This window comes from Halichoerus grypus, chromosome 9 (assembly GCF_964656455.1).
Source record: "Halichoerus grypus chromosome 9, mHalGry1.hap1.1, whole genome shotgun sequence".
In the NCBI taxonomy this organism is placed as follows: Eukaryota; Metazoa; Chordata; class Mammalia; order Carnivora; family Phocidae; genus Halichoerus; species Halichoerus grypus.
This window is the reverse complement of record NC_135720.1, coordinates 93,720,695-93,747,825: the sequence shown is the minus strand read 5'-3', so window position 1 is coordinate 93,747,825 and position 27,131 is coordinate 93,720,695. Positions and strand designations below refer to the sequence as shown.

Sequence of the window (27,131 nt, the reverse complement as noted above, 5' to 3'; positions counted from 1 at the left end):
TATGACCATATAGACTATACAGAGAGAAAATTTTTAAAGATTTATTTATTTTAGAGAGATAGAGAGAGTATGTGAGCAGGGAAGGGGCAGAGGCAGAGGGAGAAGCAGGCTCCCTGCTGAGCACAGAGCCCTAACACAGGGCTCTATCCCAGGACCCTGGGATCATGACCTGAGCCGAAACCAAGAGTTGACCCTTAAACGACTGAGCCACCCAGGTGGCCCAAGCAGGAGAGAAATTTAAATTAGAGTACAATTACTATAGGGAAAAGTATAAAAGAAGGAAAGCTAAACCAAGAATACTAAAAAACTATTTATCATGATAGTAAAGTACCAAAAACCATTCATTCTAATATGATAATAAATATATAAAATTATTAAACATTTACTATTTGATAATCAAGGAAACTTATATAAGGTCAGAATTTAGGACCTAACCTTAGATAAGATGCCTCTATTAATGTGAATCTTGAAGTTCTATGATAGACTGTTGACTGTCAGGATAAATTCTACTGAACATAACCTTTTATTCTTTAAGCCTACTGACTTAAGAGATAGAGAATTTTCTTTTCATTTTTTTTCTCTGAAGAAAATGTATTTATCTCACTTTTCCTGGCCAAGTCAATGGCTTTGGTCATTTGCACAAAGATTCTAACAACTGGGTTTCAGGATTTATTTTTCTGGGCAAATGAACTTTATCGTAATAAGCTAGAGCTCAGCTCTCAACCCCTGTGAGGTCTGCTCTGGTGACCTAGGCTGGAGATCATCTAAAGCCCGGAAGATGCCTCCTGCTATCCGTTTGGGGCCCACTGTGGTCAGCTCCATGCTTTCCTGCTCCCTAAACCCTTCAGGCTGTGCAGAGATAGGAATTTTCTATTAAGAACTGTCAACCAAATGCCACAAAGATGACAACAATATAAAGTTGTCTTGCATGTACCTCAAGATTAAAATTTTTAATTTAAAGCTTTAAATCAAGTGCAGGACATATAAAAACCTTTGTAAACGTAATAAATATTGTTAAAGACTGATTCAGAAAGAAAAGGACTAAAGACACAGGAAGCCAGTGGGAAGTAAGAGAGACACAGAGACTGCAGAGCAAACTCTCACACAGTGAGAGACATACCGGCAAACAGAAAAGATGTGCGACGTGCCACATGAGCAGCAGGTGGGACACTCGGATAAGAGCGACCAGAGGAAAAACACACACACTGCCTGCAGTGGAACATTTCGAGCCTTACAGGCTTTCCCCAACAACTTTTAAAACTAGGCTGTGTCAATCCAGTGACAGGGATAATCAGGGATTTAAACCAATGTTTGCCATGCAGCCTTAAAACTTTGCCAGAAGTTTCCCACCCTTGCTATTCTTGACAACTGCCCTGGACAATGGAGAAAAAATTTTGATTATAATCTTTTAAAAAGTGTGTTTTAAATAGTTTGACCATGAGTTACAAATGTCAAATGTGGAACTGTGCTGTAATCATAAGCTTGAAAAATGCATCAAGAGGAAGCCTACCAGAAAACAACCTGATGGCACTCTAAATGCATAGAGAAACACGATACACAAGAACAGCTACATACATGATGCTTGGCAAGTTCAATTTCAATGGCCTTAGGGTCTCCTCCCACAGGTTTCTGCTCACTGAGCAGGCCCTCTGTGTGCGTCAGCCATGTCAGCAGCTCATCCAGGGCGTGCTGGAACTGGCCCAGGGCTAACAGAGCCCCCTCCAGCTTATGCTACAAAAAAAGTAGAGAGGAAGAAAATCCATATGAATTTGATATAATGAATGACATACACTTATAAAACTAACAAAGGCAAAAAAATCAATTGTTGCATGCTATATAACTCTGTAAGTATATCCGATGAAGCCCAATCATCATATCCTACATTTTAAGCTTGCAATTCCTTGTGGTTAAAAATGACATGTTTCAAGAAGCAGGAAGAATTCTAATAAAATAAGAATTTAGGGGCTTCAAAAGTTTATGTACCTAATCACCTAATTTTCTCTTTCAATAATGATTTTACCTTAATATATGAACTTGAACTTTTCTAACTTCTTAATGAAAGTGTCAGTGTTTACCTGTCTGTTGATAATTCTTTCATCCAGACTATCCCATATCAATTTCAGCTCCATTAACGGGTCTTGAACAGTGTGCTTGTCACTCTCTTCTGTTACTTTCTTCAGCAAAAGCTCTGCTTGATGGTTCAGTCTCTCCATTTCTATCTGCTGTTGGTAGGCCTCTGACTTAAATTGCTATTTTTAAAAAAAAAAGAGAATATATAGGAAAAATTTGTTCTAAATCAGAACTTTAAACAAAAATTCTATGGATTCAATATTTATTCTAATTCGTACTTCTTACAGTCAGGAAGGTGAAGAGGAATAAAAATCTAACACAAAAGAATTGTAAGTAAAAAAAGATGAGGGAAATCTTTTTTCTTTATTCGATGTTTTTATGATGGAAAGATATATTTTTTTTAAGATTTTATTATTTGACAGAGAGAGAGAGAGCTAGAGAGGGAACACAAGCAGGGGGAGTGAGAGAGGGAGAAGCAGGCTCCCTGCCAAGCGGGGAGCCCGATGCGGGGCTCGATCCCAGGACCCCGGGATCACGACCTGAGCCGAAGGCAGCCACTTAACGAATGAGCCACTCAGGCACCCCAGGAAAGATATTTCTATTTGTAATTTTGATAGTTCACACTTTTGTTCTCTACAGTAAAAAAAGGTAAGAAATTTCAAGTCTAGCCTTATTCCAATATCTATATATATTCAATATGTGAGCTTTGAAATTATAGAAAATAAAATAAAAAATACACTGACATATATGAAACTCCCCAAATATGTCTCTAAGAAACGCAGATTAACATTGCCTGCTCAAACACATACACACATCTTGTATCCACTGAATGTTTTATGTTTTCCATAGCTGTGCTGCGTTAATAGTTAGTTATTCCTATGCCTCACCCACTGCTTACTCAGAACAACACTACTTTTTTCTCCCAGCGCTCACTAAACATGTATTTAATAATCTCAGCTTTGCCAACCAACACAGGTTAGCAAATGGCTGCTTGTAGTAGGAAACTGTCCTTTCATAAAATATTTATTTTTAATTTGTAATAGTAAATCATTAAATAATAAGTCATTAATGGCTAAACAGTCCCTTAATTTTTTTCAAACATAAAAATAATAATTAAAAAGTACTAGCTAAGGTATCGTGAATACTTGCTTTGTTTTCACTAAACCTATAAAGAAAATAATTTTATTCTCAATTTAAGCTAAGGACATAAAAGTGAGACCAGTTAGGTAACTGTCGCAAGGGTGTTTGGCTAAGTAAGTGGATGCACTGGGAGGTAATGTCAGACACTCTAATTTCAGAGAAAGCACTCTTAAGCAGCCTGCTGTATGGAAACTACTGAGATATATGTAAATATCCAAAACTGCACACCTGTGAATGTACATATTAGAGTATATCATGTGTTTACTACATGACCACATAAAGTTAAAGAAAAAAAATCGCAGTCTAATGATGGTAACCATAATAATTTCTAAATGAAATACTCTAAATTGTACTTAGAGATGAAAAGGCTACCATTTTAAAGCCAGGTAATAATTGTATACAAAAATCTAGGAGAGTTCATCGAAAATGGCGTGATGTCTCTGTGCATGGAAACTTGAAATTAGGAAGGAAACAGCTGATCCCACTTGGATAAATCAGCAGCAGCACAGAGGAATTCAAAGAGGAAACAGTCCAGCCATTTTCACAGCTGGAGATCAAGAACCACAAAAGCAAAAATTACAGAGGAAAGCAGATGAAAAACAAGAAACATTTTTACAAAACAAACATTTTGGGAAACACTATTATACCACGGATGTTTCTTTAGCCTGTTAGACTAAATGGATTACTCTGACCCACTGAAGAAAACAAAAATGTTGCTATATGTGTACTGAGGGCAAGGAAACACTACTGAATAATGAAGTTACGAAAATCCCTATAGTATGAGGTACATATGTATAAAACACCCCCTCACACCCCACCAGTCCCTCCCCCTCCTCATTGCATTCCCAACAGGAGGATATCTGAAAGGCTATAAATCAAATCTTAAGAGTAGTTGCCTCTGGGTACATAACATTTTGAGTGGCTTTTAAAAAGCCACCTTTTTGCTTATTTGTATTTTCTGACTTTTCTATAATGAACAGGGACTGACTTAATAATAAGAAGACTGGTATTTTATATCATTTAATGAGCACTTATATGCTGCTCATTATGTACAAGCACCATATTAAACCAGTTTCACAATCAAAATGTTAATACTTCAATTATGTAAAATAAATTTGCGTAAAGAATCCCCTGAATAAAGAACGTAAAATGCAGTCTTTGAAATTAATGAAGCCCACGCATACCTTTAGCTCTTCAATCTGCTGCTTGACAGTTTCAAGATCTGTTCCAATTGGTGACATTGAAGCTAATTTACCACCCGCAATATCTACCCAGTCAAATATGGCCTGAAAAACACATTAGTCCATGAGCTATTAGTACATCTGAAATTGCTATAACATCCCAAGGGTTACAGAAAAGTACAATCATAAATCTACACAGGTATTAAGGAATGAGCCTATTTTACAAATTAAGATGGTTCACCTAAATAAAAGCAACAATATGCTGAAAAAATTGTCCCAAATATGCAATAGATGTAACCTCCAATTCTGTGTCCGCGTTTGCAAAGGAAATTTTTTTCTGAATAGAATCTTAGAATACTAAGAACTTTCAAAAATGTGCACTTGAAAAAAAGTTTTAAAATTCCGACACCTGAAACAGAGAATTCTCCATGCTTTCTTATGTCTAAGAGGCAGATTATGTAAATTCATTGAAAGAAAAAGATTCAAATCCATCTGCTTATTCAAATAAGCAAGAAGTTTATTGTTTAGCACTTGAGCAAAATATTTGGCCCAACTAAAGCCTTACATATTATTTAGATTAGCATTAAAATCCTGCACCTACAAAGATTAATATTATGACCATTATTCTGAATTACAACACAGACTACAGAGTCTCTTTTTCCTGTTCTTGTTAGGTAATACAAACATTTTAAGAAAGGCACGACTCACATTTCTTTCAGATACTGAATACACAAAATTATAATGGACTTTCATGAAGTTGCCAGACCATATAGGAGGAGGAAGAATCTTGGAAACTACCTGGTATTTTTAGTTATCATTAATAAACCCAAGAATTTAAGCAGCAACCCAGGAAATAAAATTCATTTTACTTTACAATCAAACCCTGAAACGTCTAGAGCTTCTGGACCTTTAACATCTAGTTCTAGCTAGCCCCAGCCATTTACCAAATCAAGTGGCCCTTCATTCCCACAGGTGAGGCTACTATCCTCTAGCGGGCCATGTTTTTTCTCGCAGGCGTAAGGAGAGAGTGTGGGTCCTGGCGCCCAGCCAGTGACCTTGATGGCTAATGGCTCCTGAGGTCAAAAGGCTGCAAATGGTGGCAGCGCCACCTCTAGCCATGGAGAGGGCACAACTCAGTCATTTACCAACAGTACAGGAAAATTATGACCTGGTCTCACAAACTGAGGGCTGGAGCCTGATTAGTTACTGGCCATTGAAACCTAACCAATAAATTATCTCTCTGGTTAAAAAGTGGGGGAAGGAGGAAAGTTATATAAGATCTTATTTGTAGTGAATTTTTTCATATATTTCCAAAGTTCAAAACACTTTCAGCTGGCATAAAGCCTGGCTTGTGATATTTATCTTTACAAATATAGAAAAGGAATGGAATAAAAAGGAAAAGATGTTCTCATCGGAGCTTTAAAAATAATATTCACTTGCTGTTATGGAAATACTCAGAAGGGCTTTTTCCATATGGTAGGAGGAATGACAGAGTCAACGTTGGCCAGGCTGTTAGCAAATGGAGTAAGGCTGAAGAAGGTAGGGAGAGAAATGTCCCTGAGTTGGCCTCATCTGACAAGACGATTTTTTATTTAAAAAAAAGAAACTTAAAAAATGGTTAATAAATGGAATGAGAACCCTTAAGGGCTGTGAAAAACAACGATGAAAAGGAATTATGTATATGGAAAGTAAGAATAACATTTTACATTTTACACAACAGATTATGACCTAATAAAACAGAAATCTATTTTAGTTCACAGGGAACACTGGCTTCAAATCAAATTTCTTTACTTCTGACTTTAAACTTCGTGATATTTTTAGATAGTGTTTACTCCTTTCATCTTACTCCACTCAACTTTAGAACAGAACTCCGATTCAGTTCCATCTCGCTGTCTGGTTAAACATTAAAATTTTTCTTTTCAAAGTAAATTTCACCATGTGTATACAAATGTACTTAGATGTCTCTATAGATCTACACGGATCTCGAGAAATACCTTCTAGAAGGCAAAACACGAACCAAAGTAGGCGAGGCGGTTGCTCGCACGCTCACAGCCCTGGGGCGGTGCCCATGTGAGCATCTGCAGCCCTCGGTCACATGCTTCCTCCCCCCAGCAGCCCCGCCATGACCCCCTACCTGCAGTCCGTCCTGGTACTGGACGGCAGCCTGCATCGCCTCCTCCAGTTTGTCCACCCGGTCTTTCCAAGCCTTATTTAGAGAATCCCAGGCTGAATTTAACTACAACATAAATATTAGAACTCTTTTAGTGTCATGTGTTAAGTTTTCAACTACTAGCAAATATGCTTTAGTTAAACAAGATCTCTTTAAAAATGCATTCTAGTGAGAGAAGGAAATAGGCTAGCTGTACCTCGTCTATGCTCTTCTTGACAATGGGTTTATCGGGTTCCCCACACGCAGCAATGAGTTCAGAACCCAGGTTAATAACTATATCCAGTTCTTCCTGTAGTCCATCTATTTCTTCCTTGATGGCCTACAATAAGAAATAAGCCTTAGAGTTCTAAGCAAAAACACACTGGAACTAAAAAGACGCACACGAAGACATTAATTAGAGTTATTTCTAGGAGGTGGGATTAAGATTAATTTTCTTCTTCTTTCTCTTTTCCAAGCTTCTGCAATAAGTTTTTTCAGTAAGAAGAAATATTTTAAAGAAAAAAACAGCACCCTTTGTAACAGACATCAAATGTTTATTATGAAAACAATATTTAAAGAATTAATTCTATATAACAAATACCAGAACAAGCTCCTTTAAATATTAATAACAATGAAAAGTGTAGAAATATATTTTTTGTTCCAAACAGAACAGTTTGGCAATATTCATTTAAAATACAGGTTAAGTGGTCTAAAAAAAAAAATCTAAAAAAACCCTACCCGCTCCCCACACAACAAAACCAGATACAGAGAACAGACTGGTGGTTGCTGGAGTCAGGGGATGGGGGAAGGAGAAATGGGCGAAGGGGGCGAAAAGGTGAAAAGGTACAAAGTTCCAGTTACTAAAAAAGAAGTCATGAGAATATAATGTACAGCATGGTGACTGTAGTTAATACTACTATATTGTATATTTGAAAGTTGCAAAGAATAGATCATAAAGAATAAAATAACAACAAAATAGATGTAAGTAAAATACGAGTTTGAAAACTTCATACAAATTAGCATGCTTGTTAGTAGATTTAGGATAATCTAGCTCTGGATTAAATTTTATGTCATTTCCCTAGGACTTGTAAACTACAAAAAAAAAAAAAAAAAGGAGAAAAATGCAGTGTTCTACTTTTGCTTTTATCTTCTTGGTTAAATATATTCATTCACTTGAGAAACACTCAATAAGCATAAACCAAGCCCTAAACTAGGCATTGGGGGTACAAATAAAATAGATAGGGCCATTCCACTCAAGGAAACTAATGTGCAAAGATACAGAGACTAGAAAGAGCACACCGCAGTGGGCTGGGGGAGCCACTTTCTAATAAAGCAGCAGCAGGACAAAACGGCTTTGGAGACACAGGCTGGCCTATGCTAGGATGTGAGAGCCTAGTCCACTGTTGGAGGGAGTTTGGATTCGATACAGTAAGCAGTGGATGCCTCCGAGGGGTCTGAAGCAGCAATACAGTGAGATCAGATCTGAAGAGAAGACTGATGGCAAGGTTGGAGGCCTGGGAAGGAAAGAGACTCTGCAGGTAGGGCTACCACTCTGGATGACTTCAGAAGCCAAAAACGGAGCTAACAAGGCCCTGAAATAAGGCAGAAGCAGTGGGGATGAAGAGAAACTTTTAAAATACGTACTAAGTGAAATTTTGGGGTATAACCTATCTCCTACTACATCACCAGGCATTCCACTTTCAGAATGAAATATACATTTTAATAGAGCAATTCTGAATATTTACCAAAGGAATCCAGGTTTCATTATACCACAACTTTTTTTTTTTTTTAATTTTAACTTTAAAGGAGATTTTCTGCTTACCTCTGCTGCTTCTTGCTGCTGTTTAACTACTGAGGGATCAATTCCAGGATCCTCTAGATCCCGGATGAAATCTTGTGTATCTTTAGTGGTTACTACCAATGACATGTGATCACACCAGAACTTTTCTGCTAATTCCATTACATCCAGTAGTTTGGCTTCCCTTTCTTCCACCAGTGTGTGTATATTCTCCCAAATGAAAACCATTTGGTCAAGCTTATCCTGAACAGCTATGACACAAAATAGTATCAAAAAGGCAATATGTTAGCGCCATTTAAGCAACAAAGCCAAATGTTTCAGTTCACATAGCAACAGTGATTCAATCTGCTAAGTATCTAAAACTGGATCTAATTTTGGTTGACCCCAGTCTACTGGGTATCACAAGGCCCAACACAGCATATTCCAAAGGCAAGACCTCAGGGCATCCTACTCTTCCTGAACCAAGGCTCTTTTTGACAAAAGTAGACACTCAAAGGCAAGTAAGCTCAGAGTAGACCTAAGTTTCAAGTTTACCAAGGCTGACCTTAATTCCAAAGAAAATGACATAACCACATAAGCTCTCCAAATCAAGAATAACAATGTCTGTTCAGTTCTAGGAATTTAACAATGTAGGATACGTATTTTGGGCTTGTTTCTTATCATAAACTTCCACTAATCTATGTGTGTGCTTTTCCTTTGGACCGCCCAGCTCCTATCTTTAAGATGGCTGGCTAAGGTCATGGTTGCCATTTCTGTGGCTATGGCAACACCCATTCTGGGGTACCCATTATGTAAAGTAGTGTACGATTAGTAATAAGGAAAAAAACCCCTAGGTTTGGTGTTATTAGAGTCATCTTTCAAACATCTGGTTTAAAAGTCCCAGAGAACACATGGCTTTTGCATAATGTCACGTTGTGTATGTAACCGATTCCACAAACACAGGAAAATATTAATGAGGGATTTATGTACATAGCCCTTCAACCCCACTGGTAATACCTTTTCTAAAATCTGGCACTTTATTATGCAATTAGACTGTCAGTAAACAGCATGAACATTTAGAATTATTTTAAAAGTAAAGCTCTATTGTTTCCTTATTCTGAAATTATTACCTTTGGCAGATATGTCTTTGTCAGTGCCCTCAGATCTTGCGATCATTTCCTCTCCGCGCTTTTTAAGAGTTTCATACAATGGCTGTAGCTTCTCCATGTCTACTGACACGTTCTTATTCTCACTGATCTGCTCCTTAATCTTTTCCACCTCAGCTGAGATTGAAGGTGGCTGCCTCAAACGCTCCACGATGCGTTCCAGGCTCTCAAGGATCTGGTCTATCTTGTCATGGAACTAGAAGTAAATAAAAGGGATAATTTATGGGGAAAAGACCTGCAATATCAAAAGTGAAATTTAAATGAAAAAAAAAACCCATCTAATGTCTCAATCAAGAATTAAATCTTTGATCCTCTGTTAATATATCTACCCAATTGAGTGTATTTGTCAGAAACAGTATAGGTTAATATATAAATGGACTACCTGATACCAGCATCTTATCCGTTGCTTCATTTTATCATAATTCAAGTGAATTTTAAGAATTAAGTCCAATAATCTGTGTGTTTTTTTTATCAAAACTGTTTTGTTTTTACTCATTACTTTGGTATCCTAAAAAGTTGTATTATTAAGTGTAAGACTCAAGAGCATTTTTGATGAGAATAAAGGTATTTCTTAAGTTATAAATTTCCTGAACTGAAAAATGTTAAAAAAATGAAACAAAAACAAAAGCCTCCCTGACATTGTAATAGAAGTCTGAATTTCATTCATGGTCAAACACATAATCAGATTCACGAAAGCATTTTAAAGTTTTGTCTGGAAGGTACCACAGACAATAAAGCAAAGTTATAAAAACTCGCTCAGGCCCAGGTTCTACACTATCCTCAATATTAAAGGAATCATCACACAGGATTCCAGAAAATGGACCATTCTAATGTCAGTGTATCTAATGATTAAAGCTCAACTCTGAAAATGGAAAATCTGTAGGTAATTTCAAATTCAATGTCTTGAAAAAAAGTATTTTTGAAAAAGAAAAACATCAATTTCCAACTTTATATTTTTTCCTTCTTACTCAGTCCATGCAGTCTTTTCTTCTTATTGCCCTCTTGGGAGTGTCTCATTAATAATGATAATAACAGTTTCTTCTATCTCTCCCAAAGGCAAATATTCTTTTCTACTCTGGATGGACACTTATTTAAATATTTGGACAGTGATGACAACTGTATGTTTCTTAAGTCACTGAAAATTATTTTGTATTGTATCTACAAGCAGGCAGAGAAATACAAGGACTGGACCAGCCAAATACCACTCTGAGAGGCCAAAACATCCATAGTCAGATTTAACGTAGTGAAGTAATTTTGGTTGAAATTTAATCAGGAGATCCAAGAAAATGTGTTTCCATGCTCTTCTGTTCGGAAGAGCTCAATCATCTTTCTGGTGCAAATGATTACCTGAGTAGACTGAGAAATAGCTTCATCCAACGCCACGGCTCGCTTTTTGACATCCTCTTTAATTTGACTGTAAAGGGTGTCAGCTGCCACGTACTTCTCTTGGATAGAAAAGCCTTCGCCTGGGCTCAATTCCAGTAACTGTGGCCCAGTTTTGTTCATCTTATCTATATGAGGCTTGTGTTCGGCTATCAACTCTCGCAGTTGCTATAACAAACCAAACAGCTTCTCAGTATCTCAGGGTCACGCTTCCATATTACAGCTGTCTACATGCCCAATGCATCCAGCTGGCAAGAAACTCCAAACACCCTCCCCATCACAAGGCATTTAGCACAGGATGGCTCATGCTGCTCTTTGCCAGCAAGAGATGCCCCTGACAGAAAGAATAAACAACAGTCTGGTCATGTCAAAATCTCTCTAAGGGTAACACACAAAAATGCCGGTTGAGTGAAATAATGAATCGCAGTTCGTTATGCATTTCCCATCAAGAGCAGTACACTTGGGCAAGGGTCATATTACATAAAAGGATTATGAAATCACTATATCCCCAACCTATAGAGACCAAGCTATAACTCTTGGTGTCTCTGTATACTCAGGAGGTATGCAAAAATTTAAAATGGAGGAAGGAAGAAAGAGAAGGAAGGAAAAGGAAAGAAGCTCAGCAGAGGGTAGACATAATGCAGAGAGGAAAAAAACTATACATAAAGCTAAGTTAAGGGGATATAAGCCCACAAGGCATTGTAATTATATATATTTAAAACAATACAAGATGTGTACATATGTATTACATTATATATACCTAAGTATAAATCTATTCTATGTACATATATGATATGTATGATATATACATATGAATGAATCTATCTGTATTTATTTTAAAATGTTAAAGGCTACAGGGTAATCAATCTATCAGATTGATTGACACCGCTATATACTGAGCATTACTTGTAAAGTGCATTTAAAGAAAAACATATGACATATTTTGCATGATGTCATCTAATCAAGAGATATAATGGTATTTATACAAATGAGTGTGTGTGTAATCCAGGTGGAGCCCCATTCCTTCTAGGGAGACAAATCTACACTTCATGGAACCCAGGGCCTCCACTGAGCAGTTTTTCACGGGCCAAATCCAAAGCCACATCCATCTTTGCTTCCAGCTTTCCCTGAGGCTAGCCTCCCTGTAGCGCTAAGGAGCCTTCCACTTGTACCACATTAGGGATTAGGTTCCTTAAGCAGAAGTTCCTTGCCCTGACCAGAAGGTATATCTCCAATTTTGCTACCCAGCCCCCAACAAAAATTTCTCTGAGAGAAATTACATTCAGGAAAGATAGTCTAGAGAAAAGCCACCAATCTTCTCCTGCAAATAGTTTCATTTCTATGATTCATCAAGAAGAATCACCAAGATGGCCACACAGCTCTAGATTTTTATTTAAAATACTCACTAAAATCAGTCATATAAATTATTTTGAAAACCGTTACGGAAGTTGGTACACTACGTCATCAACAATCCCCAATACCATTTTTGAAGTTTTTCTGAAGGTAGTTTCAAAACTCTTGAAAAAGAGCTAAATAAACATAAATTCAATTAAAATAAAAGAACGGGGTGGTCCAAATCTAACCTGCTGCACATAAGAACATGGGAGGGTCATGTCTGCGATCTAGCTCCTGAGGGGTCCAGACTGAGATGTTCTTATTTTTTTTCATATTATTAGATCATATATTCATGCTACCTTACAGAATGGAGATAATAATTGTAATATCAGCTAATAGACAATCTCACAAAAAAGGAATGTGTACACATGTTCTGGTTTCAATATGCTACAAGGCATGGTTGTAAAACCAGCTTACACTTTGAGTTATCAAAAGACTATCAGGTAAAATGAGAGACCTCTGCTGACACTTCCTGAGTTGCCTAGCATCTAAGTAGATCTCATTTGTGCAGCACCACCATGGGACGTACCTTAGTTTGGGACGTACTGAGATGACCCGTTTTTAGACTATTCCTTTTTTAGATGTCTAGTAGTACTACACGTCTACTTGGGTGTATGTGTGGAGAAAGGGCCCAGTAGGAGATGTCCTCTGCCTCATATGTAACAAAATGGTTCTTGGCAACACAGTGCCATAAGAGTCCGGTCACGCTAGAGATACTTCTAGCGTGTGACCTCAACATATCTACCAGATAGTAACTGGCTCTTGGAGCCATTTTTCATTCCCGGTTAGAATGAACTAGATCTTCCCAAATACAGCTGAAGATGCAGCTGTGGCGCCACAGAAGAAATGCTGTCCTAGAAGGCTATAAATACTATGAAAAGTTTCGCTGAATAATTTGAAGACTTGGTTACAAAGTTTTGTAGTTCCTTTATACAAGAAACTGTAAATTTGAGAGCTGAAAGACTATGCTCAAAAGGGAAAATTAACTCGGTTTTGAAATTCAGTAATAATTCAGTAATAACTTTTCCATTATCTGATATTATGCTAGAAACATAGCTACTCAAATCTCACCTCAGAATAGAAGAAATCCATGGAACATTTTATATTAGAAGTTATTCAGTGGATAGGCATCAGGATTTCTGCCACAAATACACCTTTATACTAAAATTAAATTCAATTCTGCATAATTTTTAAGTTTTTCTCCTGCTGATGTAGATAGAACTTAATAAAATTTCCATTTTGCATTAAAGTGTTGACTAAAGCTCTTGTAAACAAATACTTAGAGATATTCTTCAATGCCAGTAGATTAAAAAAGTAAACAAACAAAATTAATAAGAAGTGTGTCATGTCCTTCAAACAATGATGTAATATACCGAGTTAAACTTTCTATGCATGCGTGCATGCATGCACACACGCACACACACACACTAGTCTCAGAGTACAATTTGTACAGATCTGGGAGACAGAAACTAGGTTCATAAGTCCATAAACAGCAAGAACCCCAGATTTTTTTCTGATAGTCTTGAGCCCTCTCTCAAACCCTTGCAAAATTTTAGGCAATATTAATATTTAAGTAACTGCTGAAATGAGGGCTTCATAATACCATTTTATTTATGTTTAAAACATGATGCATTTGTAGATGTAAATACACTAGAGAGTTTACTCATATATACGTATAGGAGCAAAAACCGTCAAAAGAGTGAAAAACAAAGGAGAGACAACTTGTCTTTGTACTTCAGCATTTTTCCTTTCCATTGAGCTAGCTTTTACATTATTTGTGTTTTGACATATTGTTGTATTGTTCATTTCCTCCAAGCTCAGTGGTCTTGTCTGTATGATGCTGCTTTGATATATTTCTACTCTTTGCTTACATTCTAGATGGCTCCAACCAATACCATATGAAGTGTAAAACTTAGTCGACATATGTAAATTAAAAGCAATTCAACATGCATAAATGGGAAGTACTTCAAAAGCTTATTTCTCTAACATTTTAAAGCGGGAACTTAGTTTTTGTACCAGGATGGTTTATACTTCATATATTCTAGGAAAGCTGTGATATAATTAATGACATTCACAATGAGTGTTCTCACTGCTACTCTGGAAAGCAGGTAAGCAACTCTGAGGAAAGCAACTGTGAAGACCAGAATAGGATATTGCTAAAATCTCCTAAGGTAGGGCATCAAACTGCATTAAAAAACCACCACGACAGTGCTCGCTTCGGCAGCACATATGCTAAAAACCCCCATCACAATCATGATTCTCTTCTAATGGAGAATACAACCCTCTCTTTTTTTTTTTTTTTTTAATTTTATTTTATTTGAGAGAGAGAGAGAGAGTGAAAGAGAGAGCACAAGAAGGGGTAGAGTCAGAGGGAGAAGCAGACTCCCCACCGAGCAGGGAGCCTGATGCGGGACTCGATCCCGGGAGTCCAGGATCATGACCCGAGCCGAAGGCAGCCGCCCAACAAACTGAGCCACCCAGGCGCCCCTCCCTCTCTTTTTTTTTTTTAAAGATTTTATTTATTTATTTGACAGAGAGGGAAACAGCCAGAGAAGGAACACAAGCAGGGCGAGTGGGAGAGGGAGAAGCAGGCTCCCCGCTGAGCAGGGAGCCCGATGCGGGGCTCGATCCCAGGACCCTGGGATCATGACCTGAGCCGAAGGCAGACGCTTAACGACTGAGCCACCCAGGTGCCCCTACAACCCTCTCTTTAATATCAAGCTTACCCGATGCTCTTCCTGCTGTTGTCTTAGAGTTTCATATTCAAGGGCTGGGGCAGGAAGCTGAGAGATGATTCTTTGTGTTTCTGTCAGCCATGGCCAAAGTTCTTCATAGGTTTCCCAGAACTGGTTAACCAGGGACTGTGCCCGTTCTAGCTGTAGATACCTCTCTGAGTTTACCTGGCAGATGGCATCATAGTTCTTCAACACCTCGTCTAGTTTTTTCTAGAAAGTAAGAGAATGAAATGTATTTAGCTGGCCAAGCAGGCCAAAGAGCACATGTACTCCAGAATGTTTTTTCTCACACTATATGCCTAGTGCAAAGCAGGTGCTCAACAAATATATGCTTAATGAATAAATCATTAAAGCCTATTTAGATTGTAACTAGTTCTATGTATAAAAGTTCGTTTTAATTAGAATTTAAAAAGACCCTCCAAGAGGCACCTGGCTGGCTTAGTCAGGAAAGCATGTGACTCTTGATTTCAGGGTTGTAAGTTTGAGCCCCACATTGAGTATAGAGATTACTTAAAAATAAAACTTAAAAAAAAAAAAATCCTTCAGGTTCATTTATATTGTTGCATATGGCAGGATTTCCTTCATTTTTAAGGCTGAATAATATTCTACTATATGCTAATGTTGTGTTCTTAACACAATAAAACAAACATTTTCCCATATACATGTAAAAAATAGCAAAGATGTGGAAAACATCTTAAAAATACAATAATTGGAGATTAAGCTAATAAATTACGATACATTCACCCAATGGATTTTTATGTCTTCATCAAAAATCATGGGATTAATGACAGAGAACCTCCTCCCACCTCCAAATATTAGGTGACAAAACCGAAAATATAAACAAACAAATAAATAGCCTCAAGTGTGTATGAATAAGACACTGAGCTTTCCAAACATAATAAGCAAAATTCTTCAACTATCCTTCTAGGTCCTGTAGGTCTTCTAGGTTAGAAAACAAGTCTCATATGAGTCTAGCAACATTAACATTACTTTCTAGCCCAAAATAAGGACTAACTTCCACGAATGAAATTGTAAGAGGAACTGCTAGTCAACAAAATTAATCACATATATTAGAATCAGAGTGGAACATTATACTATACACTATATTTTGTGGACTGGTCACAGTGATCTAGATTATGGTATAAATTCACATCAAACCAACAGCAGAAGATAGAGCACCATAGTAATCTAATAAACCACAGAATTACACAGAAACTATTTCATCATTATCAGTGTTTTTCATGTGAAGATCTTGTAAAAATAATAAAGGAAACGTTAAGTTATAAATAAGTAAATTGCCAGAATAAGTAGAAGAGGAAGTATCAGTATGCAGTTACACTCTATTACTTTGTCTATGGTGTACCTTAAAAGCAACGTATACTCTAAAATGTGATCTTAGGCACAGATATTTGTGTCATTTTTTTGCTGTGGGCTATTTTCCTACCAGAAGCATTAATATACATTAATTTCTTTAGTCTGCTCAGATGTCTGAATATGAATGGAACTAAACATTTTTACTTGTGGCTGGTTTTTCATCAATTTAAAGGGATTATTAAAAATACATAAACTAGATGCTTCCTTATTCAGCTCATTGTTTTTCCCATACAACTTACTGAAATTTTACACAGGATGAATTTCAGCATTAGAGAGAACCACATATTTTGAAGCATTTAAACAAGAGTTGACATACATAGTAACAATTTATACTGATAATAATGTCAGTAATACAGCTAACATTAATTGAATGTTTAATGTGTGCCAGTTATTCAAGGACACAATCCTTAATAGTTTTAGTAATTTTTTATTAGAAAAAATTGTCCCCAGGGTGATTCCCTTAAGGAATATTCCTTTTACTGTCACTCTGTAAGCTTGAAAAATGCCTTATTTAAAACTAATGATTTAGCTGTCTAAATGGCAGCTGTGGATAAAGGAAATGTGCTTCTCTAGGATTGAGAGCTTAACAGAGGCCATTTATTCAAGAGTCTCACCACCAGTCACACAGACAAGCTTATACCTTCATTGATTGCTTTTCCTCTTCACTGCATGTGGCCATGATTTTATATCCAGATTTAACAAGTTCATCAATAATATCCTTGTGTCTCAAAATCTCCATGGTGAATGTCTGTGATTTACCAAAATAAAGATAAAAAAAGAGAGAGTGTATGACTAAAATGAAAACAATCAGGCAAAGATGTTAAAAATACCAAATTACACTAGAGGGGTCTTGCAAAGTAAATCATGCAAGCACATTGTCTACACTTGGAGCCACACTAACAAGTAATTCTGATATAATTGGAAATGCACTTCTTCACCTTTTGAAGCTGCAGCTGAGCAGAGGTCTGGTCTTGCTCAAGCCTGATGTCACCCAGAGACATCAATTTCTTTTCGGTTTCAGTAATCCAGGATAACTCGGCATCAGCTGCTTGGTCAAACTAAACAAAAGATAAATAATTAGGTCAGAAAGTTCCTGTCACTGGTGCCAGAAAAATACCTCTCTACATTTCTTTGAAATATCTTAATTACCACACAAGTGGAAAATTTGAGCTTATCTCTTCATGGCATCCTGAAATAGTTTATGATGATGACTAAAGTCATAAAGAAAGGAGAACTTCCCACAGAGTATTTAAACATAAGCTCTTAAAAGGCACTGGATGTGTAAGACAGCATTAATGATTTTAGGACAGCCAACTCTGTTGCCTTCTTTTTGGTAATCATAAGAATTTTCTCCTTCAAACCTCAATGAGATACCACCTCACACCAGTCAGAATGGCTAAAATTAACAAGTCAGGAAACGACAGCTGTTGGCGAGGATGCGGAGAAAGGGGAACCCTCCTAGACTGTTGGTGGGAATGCAAGCTGGTGCAGCCACTCTGGAAAACCATATGGAGGTTCCTCAAAAAGTTGAAAATAGAGCTACCATACGACCCAGGAAATGCACTACCGGGTATTTACCCTAAAGATACAAATGCAGTGATCTGAAGGGGTACATGCACCCCGATGTTTATAGCAGCAATGTCCACAATAGCCAAACTATGGAAAGAACCAGGATGTCCACTGACAGATGAATGGATAAAGAAGATGTGGTGTGTGTGTGTGTGTGTGTGTGTGTGTGTATGCAATGGGATATTATGCAGCCATCAAAAAAACGAAATCTTGCCATTTGCAATGACATGGATGGAACTAGAGGGTATTATGCTAAGCGAAATAAGTCAACCAGAGAAAGACATATATCACATGATCTCACTGATATGAGGAATTCTTAATCTCAGGAAACAAACTGAGGGTTGCTGGAGTGGTGGGGGGTGGAAGGGATGGGGTGGCTGGGTGATAGACACTGGGGAGGGTATGTGCTATGGTGAGCACTGTGAATTGTGTAAGACTGATGAATCACAACCTGTACCTCTGAAACAAATAATACATTATATGTTTAAAAAAAAAGAAGAAGAAGATAGTAGGAAGGGAAAAATGAAGGGGGGGAAATCGGAGCGGCGAGATGAACATGAGAGACTATGGACTCTGAGAAACAAACTGAGGGTTCTAGAGGGGAGGGGGGTGGGGGGATGGGTTAGCCTGGCGATGGGTATTAAAGAGGGCACGTACTGCATGGAGCACTGGGTGTTATACGCAAACAATGAATCATGGAACACTACATCAAAAACTAATGATGTAAGGTATGGTGATTAACATAACATCATAATAATAAAAAAAAGAGTACTACTCAAATTGAACAGCTCAAAAAGTCAATAGCTGGATCAATCATTGCATCCATCATTTTAATCCATATGATTATGCGGGCAGCATTCTGCTATCTATGTATAAGACTCCTAGCAAAACTCATGAAATATTCACATTTATTTACCATACTACGTGTGCATAAACGTATGTGCAAAGTATGTTTCTTTATGTAGAGTATACCCAAAACATCTCACATATAATTTTTTTACATCTCATTTAATAATAGCAAAAACCACTTCAAAGAGTATTCTTAAATATTTTAAGAGGTTTTATTTTCCTGATCTTAACAATTCATGGCAGAAATTCATAAAGTACAGAAAAATATACAGAAGAAAATTAAAACCTGGAGTTAATACTATTGGTATTTTAGTGAATTTTATTCCAGAAGTTGAAAAAGATTTATAAAAGCTCGGGATAATGTTGTATAAACAGTTTCATATCCTGCTCTTTCATTTATTATGAACATTTCCCATGTCATAGTCTTTTAAATGTGAATTTTAAGTAACATCATTGTATTCTAGCATACCTGGATATTTTTATTTACGCTCACTGCATTTTCTGCTATTATATAAACAAACCTGTAATAAATAGAAATCTCTGATGGCATCTCCAATTAGTTCCTTAGGGTAGATTCCTAGAAGGTGACTACCAAGTCAAAAAGCATGAATATTTTTGATACCTTGCATCAGACAGAAGCCAATGCCTCCCAGGGCAAGCAGTTACCATAAATGAGCAAAGTGGGCAAGTGCCCCCACAAGCACCAGTGGTAAGTGGTAACCAACGGTGTGGCCTTAGTTGGAAGACTTAATGGGAAACAGACACCATGAGCATTCAAGTCCAGTACTGCCAGAACTTCTAATTTTTCAAGAGAACCTGGAAATCTAGATGGGGGTAGGGGATAACTAAGTGAGGAAAGAGAAGGGTAGAGATAAGAAACTAGATTGGAAAATAATTCATTCTTTTAAAACACTCTGCGACACTACGCAGACTCCTGGGAATAGATATACTTTTCCCTGTTCCTCGTAAGTACACCTAAAAACCCTGGGCATTATATACATGCATACACTGCATACAAAACATATGTAAGAAGACTGAAAGGAGAGAGAAGAGAGCAGAACTGCTGTGGATTCTGGCGCTCAAGGAACAACAAAGTGGTGAGTTCTCCGGGTTTTCTTCTTGCCTCACATATCCTAGACTGGATACTGGAGAAAATGCAACCCAGAAACACCCAGAGGCACAGACAAAACCCCAAGAAAAGGCTGCTCTCTCAGCCAAAAGACCAGGAAAGGGGCACCCTAGCAAGAGAACATTTAAACAATAGCCACTCTATCTAAATGCCACAGAACAGAGGCTGTGGTCCCACGCACACTCATGCCAAGAAAGGCCTAGATTTTCACCCTCATGAGCCAATAGGACAAGGTGCTGAAGACACTGCTGCAGGGGGATGTCAGAGAAGACCACATAGGGAGCTGGAACTTTAGTTCCCATGGGCCAGTAACAAGGCTTCTGCCCAGTGTCTTGGAGATCATGTGGGGAGCCCCCCACAAGCAGTAATGAATCGCCCCTCTCCGTCTCCTCTAGGGTGGTGTCAGGGAAGGCCTAGTGGAGAGTCAGGATTTTCACCACTGCTCAGTGGTTAACGTAGTCACCTTCATCGAGGTGGTGGAAAGGCTGCTCAGAGAGCTGAAGTCCATCCAACTCTCACTTCCAGCCAGCAGATCTGAGGAGCGCCCCCATTAGGTACCATGAGGGACTGAGCGGGGAACCTGGATCTCTTCCACCTGGTAGCACCCCTGGCTTCTTCTGCCAGTGGTGCCAGAGGAAGCCAGTCAAAACAGAAAGTTTAATTAAGACCCAAAACTCATAACTTCATAGCAAGAACCAAGAAGACCTCCAATGGAACTAAACAAAGATAATCAATGGACACCAGTACCTAAAGGACAGAAATGTTAGCACTGTCTGACAACAATTTTAAAGCAGCTATGATAAAAAATGCTTCATTGAGCAATTTCAAACACAGCTGAAATGAATGAAAAATTAGAGAAGACCTTAGCAGTAAAACAGTCTCAGCAAAGAAAAGAGGCTATATAAAGAACCAAACGGAGATTTTAAAACTTAAATGTACAATAACAAATAAGCTCAGTGGATGTGATCAGTGAAGGGCACAGAGGAAAGAGTCAGTGAAGTAGAAGACAGAACAGAAATTACCCAATCTGAATAACAGAAAATAGACTGGAGGAAAAAAAAATCAACAGAACCTCAGGGACCTGTGGAACTACATTAAAAGATCTAACATTCATGTTATTGGAGTCCCAGAAAGAGAGGAGAAAGAGGCTGTAGCTAAAAAGTACTCAACCATTTTAGAAATGAAATGCAGGAAAAATCTGTGGTTGCCAGGAGTTAAGGAGAGGGTAGAGGTGGGAGACTATAAAAGGGCAGCATGAGGTCGTCTTGTGGTGCTGAAATGTTCTGGATCTTGACTGCGTCAATGTCAACATCCTGCTTGTGATCCTGTGCTGTAATTTTGCAAAATGTTACCCCTGGGGAAAACAGGTTAAGGGTACAATGGGATCATTCCTATATTATTTCTTACAGTTGCATGTGAATCTACAGTTATCTTTTAAAAAGTTAATTAAAAACAAAAACAACAAAAGTTCTGTGTAGAGATAACCTCTCATCTGTGAGTTCCTGTTCGCATTTTCTCTTTTAGGCATATACTACACCAAAGTGCCCTTCAGATAGGATGTGCTAATTTATACTCCCACAAGCAGAGTTTTGCTGTACCCTCATCACCATGGGGTATAATTTATTTTTTAATAATATTTGCCAAGCTTATCAGTGGACTTCCCTTCATTTTATTTTATTTTTTAAAGATTTTATTTATTTGACAGAGAGAGACACAGCGAGAGAGGGAACACAAGCAGGGGGAGTGGGAGAGGGAGAAGCAGGCCTCCCCTGGAGCAGGGAGCCCGATGTGGGGCTTGATCCCAGGACCCTGGGATCACGACCTGAGCCGAAGGCAGATGCTTAACGACTGAGCCACCCAGGTGCCCCGACTTCCCTTCATTTTAAGGAAATAACCCGCGAGTCATAACCAGGCACAAATATGAATAGCACTGATTGAGAGTACTGTTGTTATGCTTTCCATCTTACAAGAAAAAATAACAAATTATACAAGTGAAGAATACATAATAATATTATAAATTATTATTACAGGGGTTTTTTTCTATATACCATGACCCCCTTTGCTTTCACCTTTGCGACACGAGTTAAATCAATTTGCAAATAAATAAATAAATACTGAAGCTATTTGCAGGTCAATTTCTTTTAGTCAACAGTTCAGGATAGAAAAAAATTTTAGATAATCATTTGAATAATGGGCCCAAGCCAGAAATATAATAGGGGTAAAAATAATAGTTTTACATTTACCTTTAAAAACTCAACTGCATAAGGATCTGAAAGGGAAGACAGGGCTTAAGACACCTTTCCTGAACAACCTCTAGACATGCTACCTGAACAAAATCTGAATATAAACCAACATCTACCAAAAAATGATGCAAAGTCAGGCTGCTTTAAGACGAAGATATTGTCTGGGCAGCAGTGACACTATCCTACCTGCTGATTAGAACTCTCCTCTAAGTGTCACACATTCAAGAGGATCACTGACACGCGAACGTTGTTCCAGACAAAAATTCAGAGCTTTAGTCCTCAGAGTGCGTGAGCTTCCTTATAAGGGCAGTACTTCTAAAACGACTGTGTACATGTATATATTCAAACAGAATTATTTATTTTTCCTGTATTTCCCATAATATTATACATTCTTTTTTAGCAAAGCCACATTTTTCATTAAACTTATTGAAGGGGCTCATGGTTTCACAGACAGTAGTGTTAATAAATGTTTTTTCATTCATTCATTACTTTTTCTGCTACTGGGACAAATCAGAACAATGTGGATTCCAGAAAGAATCTTGAAAACCACATGAAAAATTCTATCTTGCGGCACTTGGGTGGCTCAGTGGGTTAAGTGTCTGACTCTTGATTTTGGCTCAGGTCATGATCTCAGGGACGCTGGGCATGGAGCCTGCTTAAGATTCCTCTCTCTCTCTCTCACTCTCTTTCCCCCTCCTGTCTCTCCCTACCTCTCCCTCTTAAAAAAATTCCATCTTAATCGGCTCAATAATTTTTACGATGTTACTTATTTCAAATGGAACTACTCATCAATTAGTAATAATTCATCAATGTGAAAAAGAAAAAAAAATATTTTGGGGCACCTGGCTGGTTCTGTCGGTGGAGCGCTTGACTCCTGGTCTCAGGGTTGTGAGTTCAAGCCCCACGCTGGGGGTAGAGATTACTTAAAAATAAAAATTGTAAAAAAAAAAAAAAAGAAAAAAAAAAATTTCAACGAATTTGGGAGCTTCAGGTGTAGAAAAAGAAATCCTCATGACAAACAAGTACAAGGGTCTTCTTTGCATGGATTATTAGCTTTCAAGCCATATACAATAAAACTTCAAAATAAAACTTTATTATGTGATTCACTTAAAGAGTACAAAACTGAGCAAAACAGTCCAGGCCTTTGTACCTGAGTGCAAGTGCTGCAAGATAATCTGAATAAAATTTCATAGTAAGGACTTTTTTCCTCTACTGACCCCTAAAAAAATAAAGTGACATAGCACTCCACTTGTTTGTGATCAGGCTAATTTTAGCATTTATACGACAGTCCTAATAAATAAAGTCAAGCTGTTAGTGTTAATATTAGTTTAAATTTATTTCTCTCTCTCCTTAAAAAAAGGGATCCAGTGAAAGACAGTATGATGATACATTCTAAGTTGCCAAAATGGAAAGCTGAAGCTCAAACACTGTTTCTTCAACCAAGGAAAATATTTGCTCTGCTAAAAGAAAACAAGACTTCAAGCAGAAATTTCCCTTCTGTCTTTTGAGAAATTTTTTTATTAAATTAGCAAATATTTATTGTCCAGCAACAAACAGAACAGCCACGGGGTCTTCACTAAGCAATCTGCAGTAAAGTAAGGCATTTTATTTAGGCCTATGAATCTTTCAAATGACTGTATGTGTGCATTTCTAATAGACCATAAAAGCTGTTTATTTTACAATGTGAGCAATATGGAGAGCAAGTTTACTAGACCAAATTTTAATAAATTTGTTTAGTGCTTACTCAAATAGCAGAAATTGACTTCAAATACATTGTAGATAATCTTAGCATCCATAATTGCATTCTGGGAAATATTTTACTAGGTATTATCAGTGGAGCCTAACCATTGACCTACTCTAACTCCTATTACAGTTGAACTAGTATTTCAGGAATTTCCAACAAGATAATGAAAGACAATTTTTTAAAGATTTTATTTTTTAGGTAATGTCTACATCCAGTGTGGGGCTTGAACTCACAATCCCAAGATCAAGAGCCCCATGCTCCACTAACTGAGCCAGCCAGGCACCCTGATAGTAAAAGACATTTTAATTGGCTATCCCTAAATATTCCTGAAAAAGAGTCTAAAACAATAATGGCCAGCATTTTACTGAACACACTAAGTGCTTCACATGCAGTATCTTCTTTAATCCTGACAACAACTGCAATAATCTGGGTTTTACCATTAACTCCATTTACAGTCGAGAAAATTGAGGCAGAGAGAAGTAACCTGATTTACCAGAGATTATCCAGCTAGTTAATGTTGGATCTGAGACTCAAACCAAGGTGGCCTGGCCCCAGGGACTGTACTTCTAGTTGCTTGTGCTTGTATACAGTTTGGGCTTCATGAACTCAAAATATTCATGTGATTTCACCAAAAATGGCTCAAATACCCTAACAGTAGGTTTTAACTTCTTATTTAAACATTTCTCCAATCTCTGACAAACTCCTTTTGTATTTATCTAGAAAGTTTCTCTTAAGTGGAAATGGAGGTTTAAGAAAGGCAAAATGGTAAGTGAACCTTAACTCCAAGGACATCCTTTTACTCCCTTCCCCTGGCTGAGGATCTTACCACTTTCTTTGGATTAGCATTTCCTTACATTTTGCTCTGCATTATTCATAACAGCCCATATTCTCCCACCCCCAACACCTGGAGGGTCTAAACAAATCTCACTTTCGTTGGGGGGGTTTCCTTCTAGTTCTTTAAAAGAAATAAACAGGTGCTTTTTTTCTCCAAGGCTGATTCCTAATGACCCGATGACCTGCTTATTTTAATTGCCCCCAAATCACCAAACTTGTGCCTTTAATATAAAGGGGTCATTGCGGCCAGTAAAATAAGTCAAGGAATTAGAACTGCTGATGAGTGCCTGGGATTCCCAGACCTGGTGAAACACACCTATTTTACCAACTTCTGACAGCTGTGCATATTTGTAAGAGGCAAAGGACAATGAACTGCTTTGAGGTTTAAACAATCAAAAGGGTCTGACTTCAGGCTACAAGTCTGTACATCTTTTAAATGAAACTGCCTTCCCCCTTTTCCACGTTGCTCGTTTGGTTCAATTTGCAATTAGAGAAAGAAAGCAACAAAAATATGCTACTGTGCATAGGTTTAACATGCAAAAATACGTACAGTTGCTAACTCAGATGACCTCATGCATTGTGAGAAGGAGGCAGATGTTTTGCTTTGTTTATAAAGCTCACCATCACTATTTACTAAGCTGCCTTGTTCTGCTCAGACTTTCCCTAAAAGTAATGAATGGGCCTAATTCTTTTTTTTTTTAATTTTATTTTATTATGTTATGTTAATCACCATACCTTACATCATTAGTTTTTGATGTACTGTTCCATGATTCATTGTTTGTGCATAACACCCAGTGCTCCATGCAGAACGTGTCCTCTTTAATACCCATCACCAGGCTAACCCATCCTCCCACTCCCCTCCCCTCTAGAACCCTCAGTTTGTTTCCCAGAGTCCATAGTCTCTCATGGTTCGTCTCCCCCTCCGATTCCCCCCCTTCGTTTTTCCCTTCCTACTATCTTTTTTTTTCTTTTTTTTTTATAATTCTTATAAAAAAGAATATTGTCGGGTGTCTGGGTGGCTCTGTCTGTTGGGCATCTGACTCTTGGTTTCCCCTCAGCTTGTGATCCCGGGGTCCTGAGATCTAGCTCTGCACTGGGCTCCATGCTCAGCAAGGAGTCTGCTTCTCCCTCTCCTCTCTTCCTCCCTCCCCATCCATACACATTCTCTCTCTCTCTCAAATAAATAAATGAAATCACTAAAAAAATGAAAAGACTATTCTCTTCAGAAGGCCAATGCCTGCCAATCTGTAGAGTCAGATGCATATAGTCCTTTCTCATTAGCCCATAATTGAGGCAGTTTGATTACTTCTCAAATAGCAAGAAATACTACTCAAATTTACATAGGGTTCCATCATAGGACTCTATGATTTCAAAATTCAGTGACACGTATTTTCAAAACTTGCTATGATATAGGATTAACATAAAAAAAACTAACCACATCAAATCAGAACTTTTCTAAAAACTGTATTTATATAGGGCTGCTACAAAGTCATGCTAATTAGCAGGTATCTGTGTGCACCCTTCCCTTTCCTTTTCAAACTAATTCTTGTCCATGTTTTCCTGGACATCTTTCTTGTCGATATTCGGAAGCCAATATACTGTGTGATAGTGGCCTGACACCTCACAAAGTCCCTATGCTTTTGCTGAATTCCAAAAAGCAGCTTATAACATTATAAAGGAGGTAGATCTGTATATAAACAACCTTAATGCCTGGGAAAGGGTGAAACACCTTAATAGAAATTTGCTTGGAAACAAAACATTCAGTTATTTAAAATCTAGTTTAATCTAGCTAGGTTATTAAGAAACAAAGCATTAAATCTATACATTTAAAAAATTAACAAGACATGTTCAAGACACATATCCTTACCCTGTTAACCTGTGGGTGTGGTTATGTTGAGGATATGGACATGGAAATGTTAATAAAACAAAACGTATGTGACTATGGGTATGTCTGAAAAGATGGGCGGTGGTTATATCATGTCCAATGTTTCAGAGGGAGAAGAGAGAACGGTACATGATTTGTTTATACGCCATAAAACAGTACAAAATATGTGGCTAACATCCAGGTCTCAAGATGTTTTTCCATCATCTCTTATATTGCACGGATGTATTATCATTGTGTAAACAGAAAACAAATATTTTAGTATCAGCTGTACTCTGGTCCTAATTCCAAACATTTCTAAGTGGGCAAAGTTACGAAATAACTTCAGTGATTATATTAGCTCCTTTACAAACTTGAAAATTATAAGTTTAGAAACTATTCTTTTGGGGACAAAACTAAGTCTCTGCCAAACCAGAAAAACAGGTACCAAATTTGTTTTTAAATTCTCCTAGAGAATTATAATTTCATGATCCTGTCAGCACTGTACTCTCCTGGCTCATGGTCCTTGTAG

General features: G+C 37.6%; 1 protein-coding gene across 23 annotated transcripts in view; it reads right to left on the bottom strand.

Annotated features, from left to right (window-relative positions):
• DST (dystonin) overlaps window positions 1-27,131 on the bottom strand; it is a 470,287-nt gene that overhangs the window by 38,797 nt on the left and 404,359 nt on the right. For all 23 annotated transcript variants that reach the window (XM_078055212.1, XM_078055192.1, XM_078055195.1 and 20 more), the window contains 11 exons: window positions 17,309-17,428; window positions 17,011-17,118; window positions 14,988-15,206; window positions 10,831-11,034; window positions 9,448-9,679; window positions 8,363-8,589; window positions 6,758-6,880; window positions 6,526-6,627; window positions 4,395-4,496; window positions 2,076-2,249; window positions 1,576-1,731 (listed from right to left, as the gene is read on the bottom strand). In XM_078055212.1, the coding sequence (XP_077911338.1) occupies window positions 1,576-1,731; window positions 2,076-2,249; window positions 4,395-4,496; window positions 6,526-6,627; window positions 6,758-6,880; window positions 8,363-8,589; window positions 9,448-9,679; window positions 10,831-11,034; window positions 14,988-15,206; window positions 17,011-17,118; window positions 17,309-17,428 (1,767 nt within the window). The remainder of the gene's footprint in view (window positions 1-1,575; window positions 1,732-2,075; window positions 2,250-4,394; window positions 4,497-6,525; window positions 6,628-6,757; window positions 6,881-8,362; window positions 8,590-9,447; window positions 9,680-10,830; window positions 11,035-14,987; window positions 15,207-17,010; window positions 17,119-17,308; window positions 17,429-27,131) is intronic.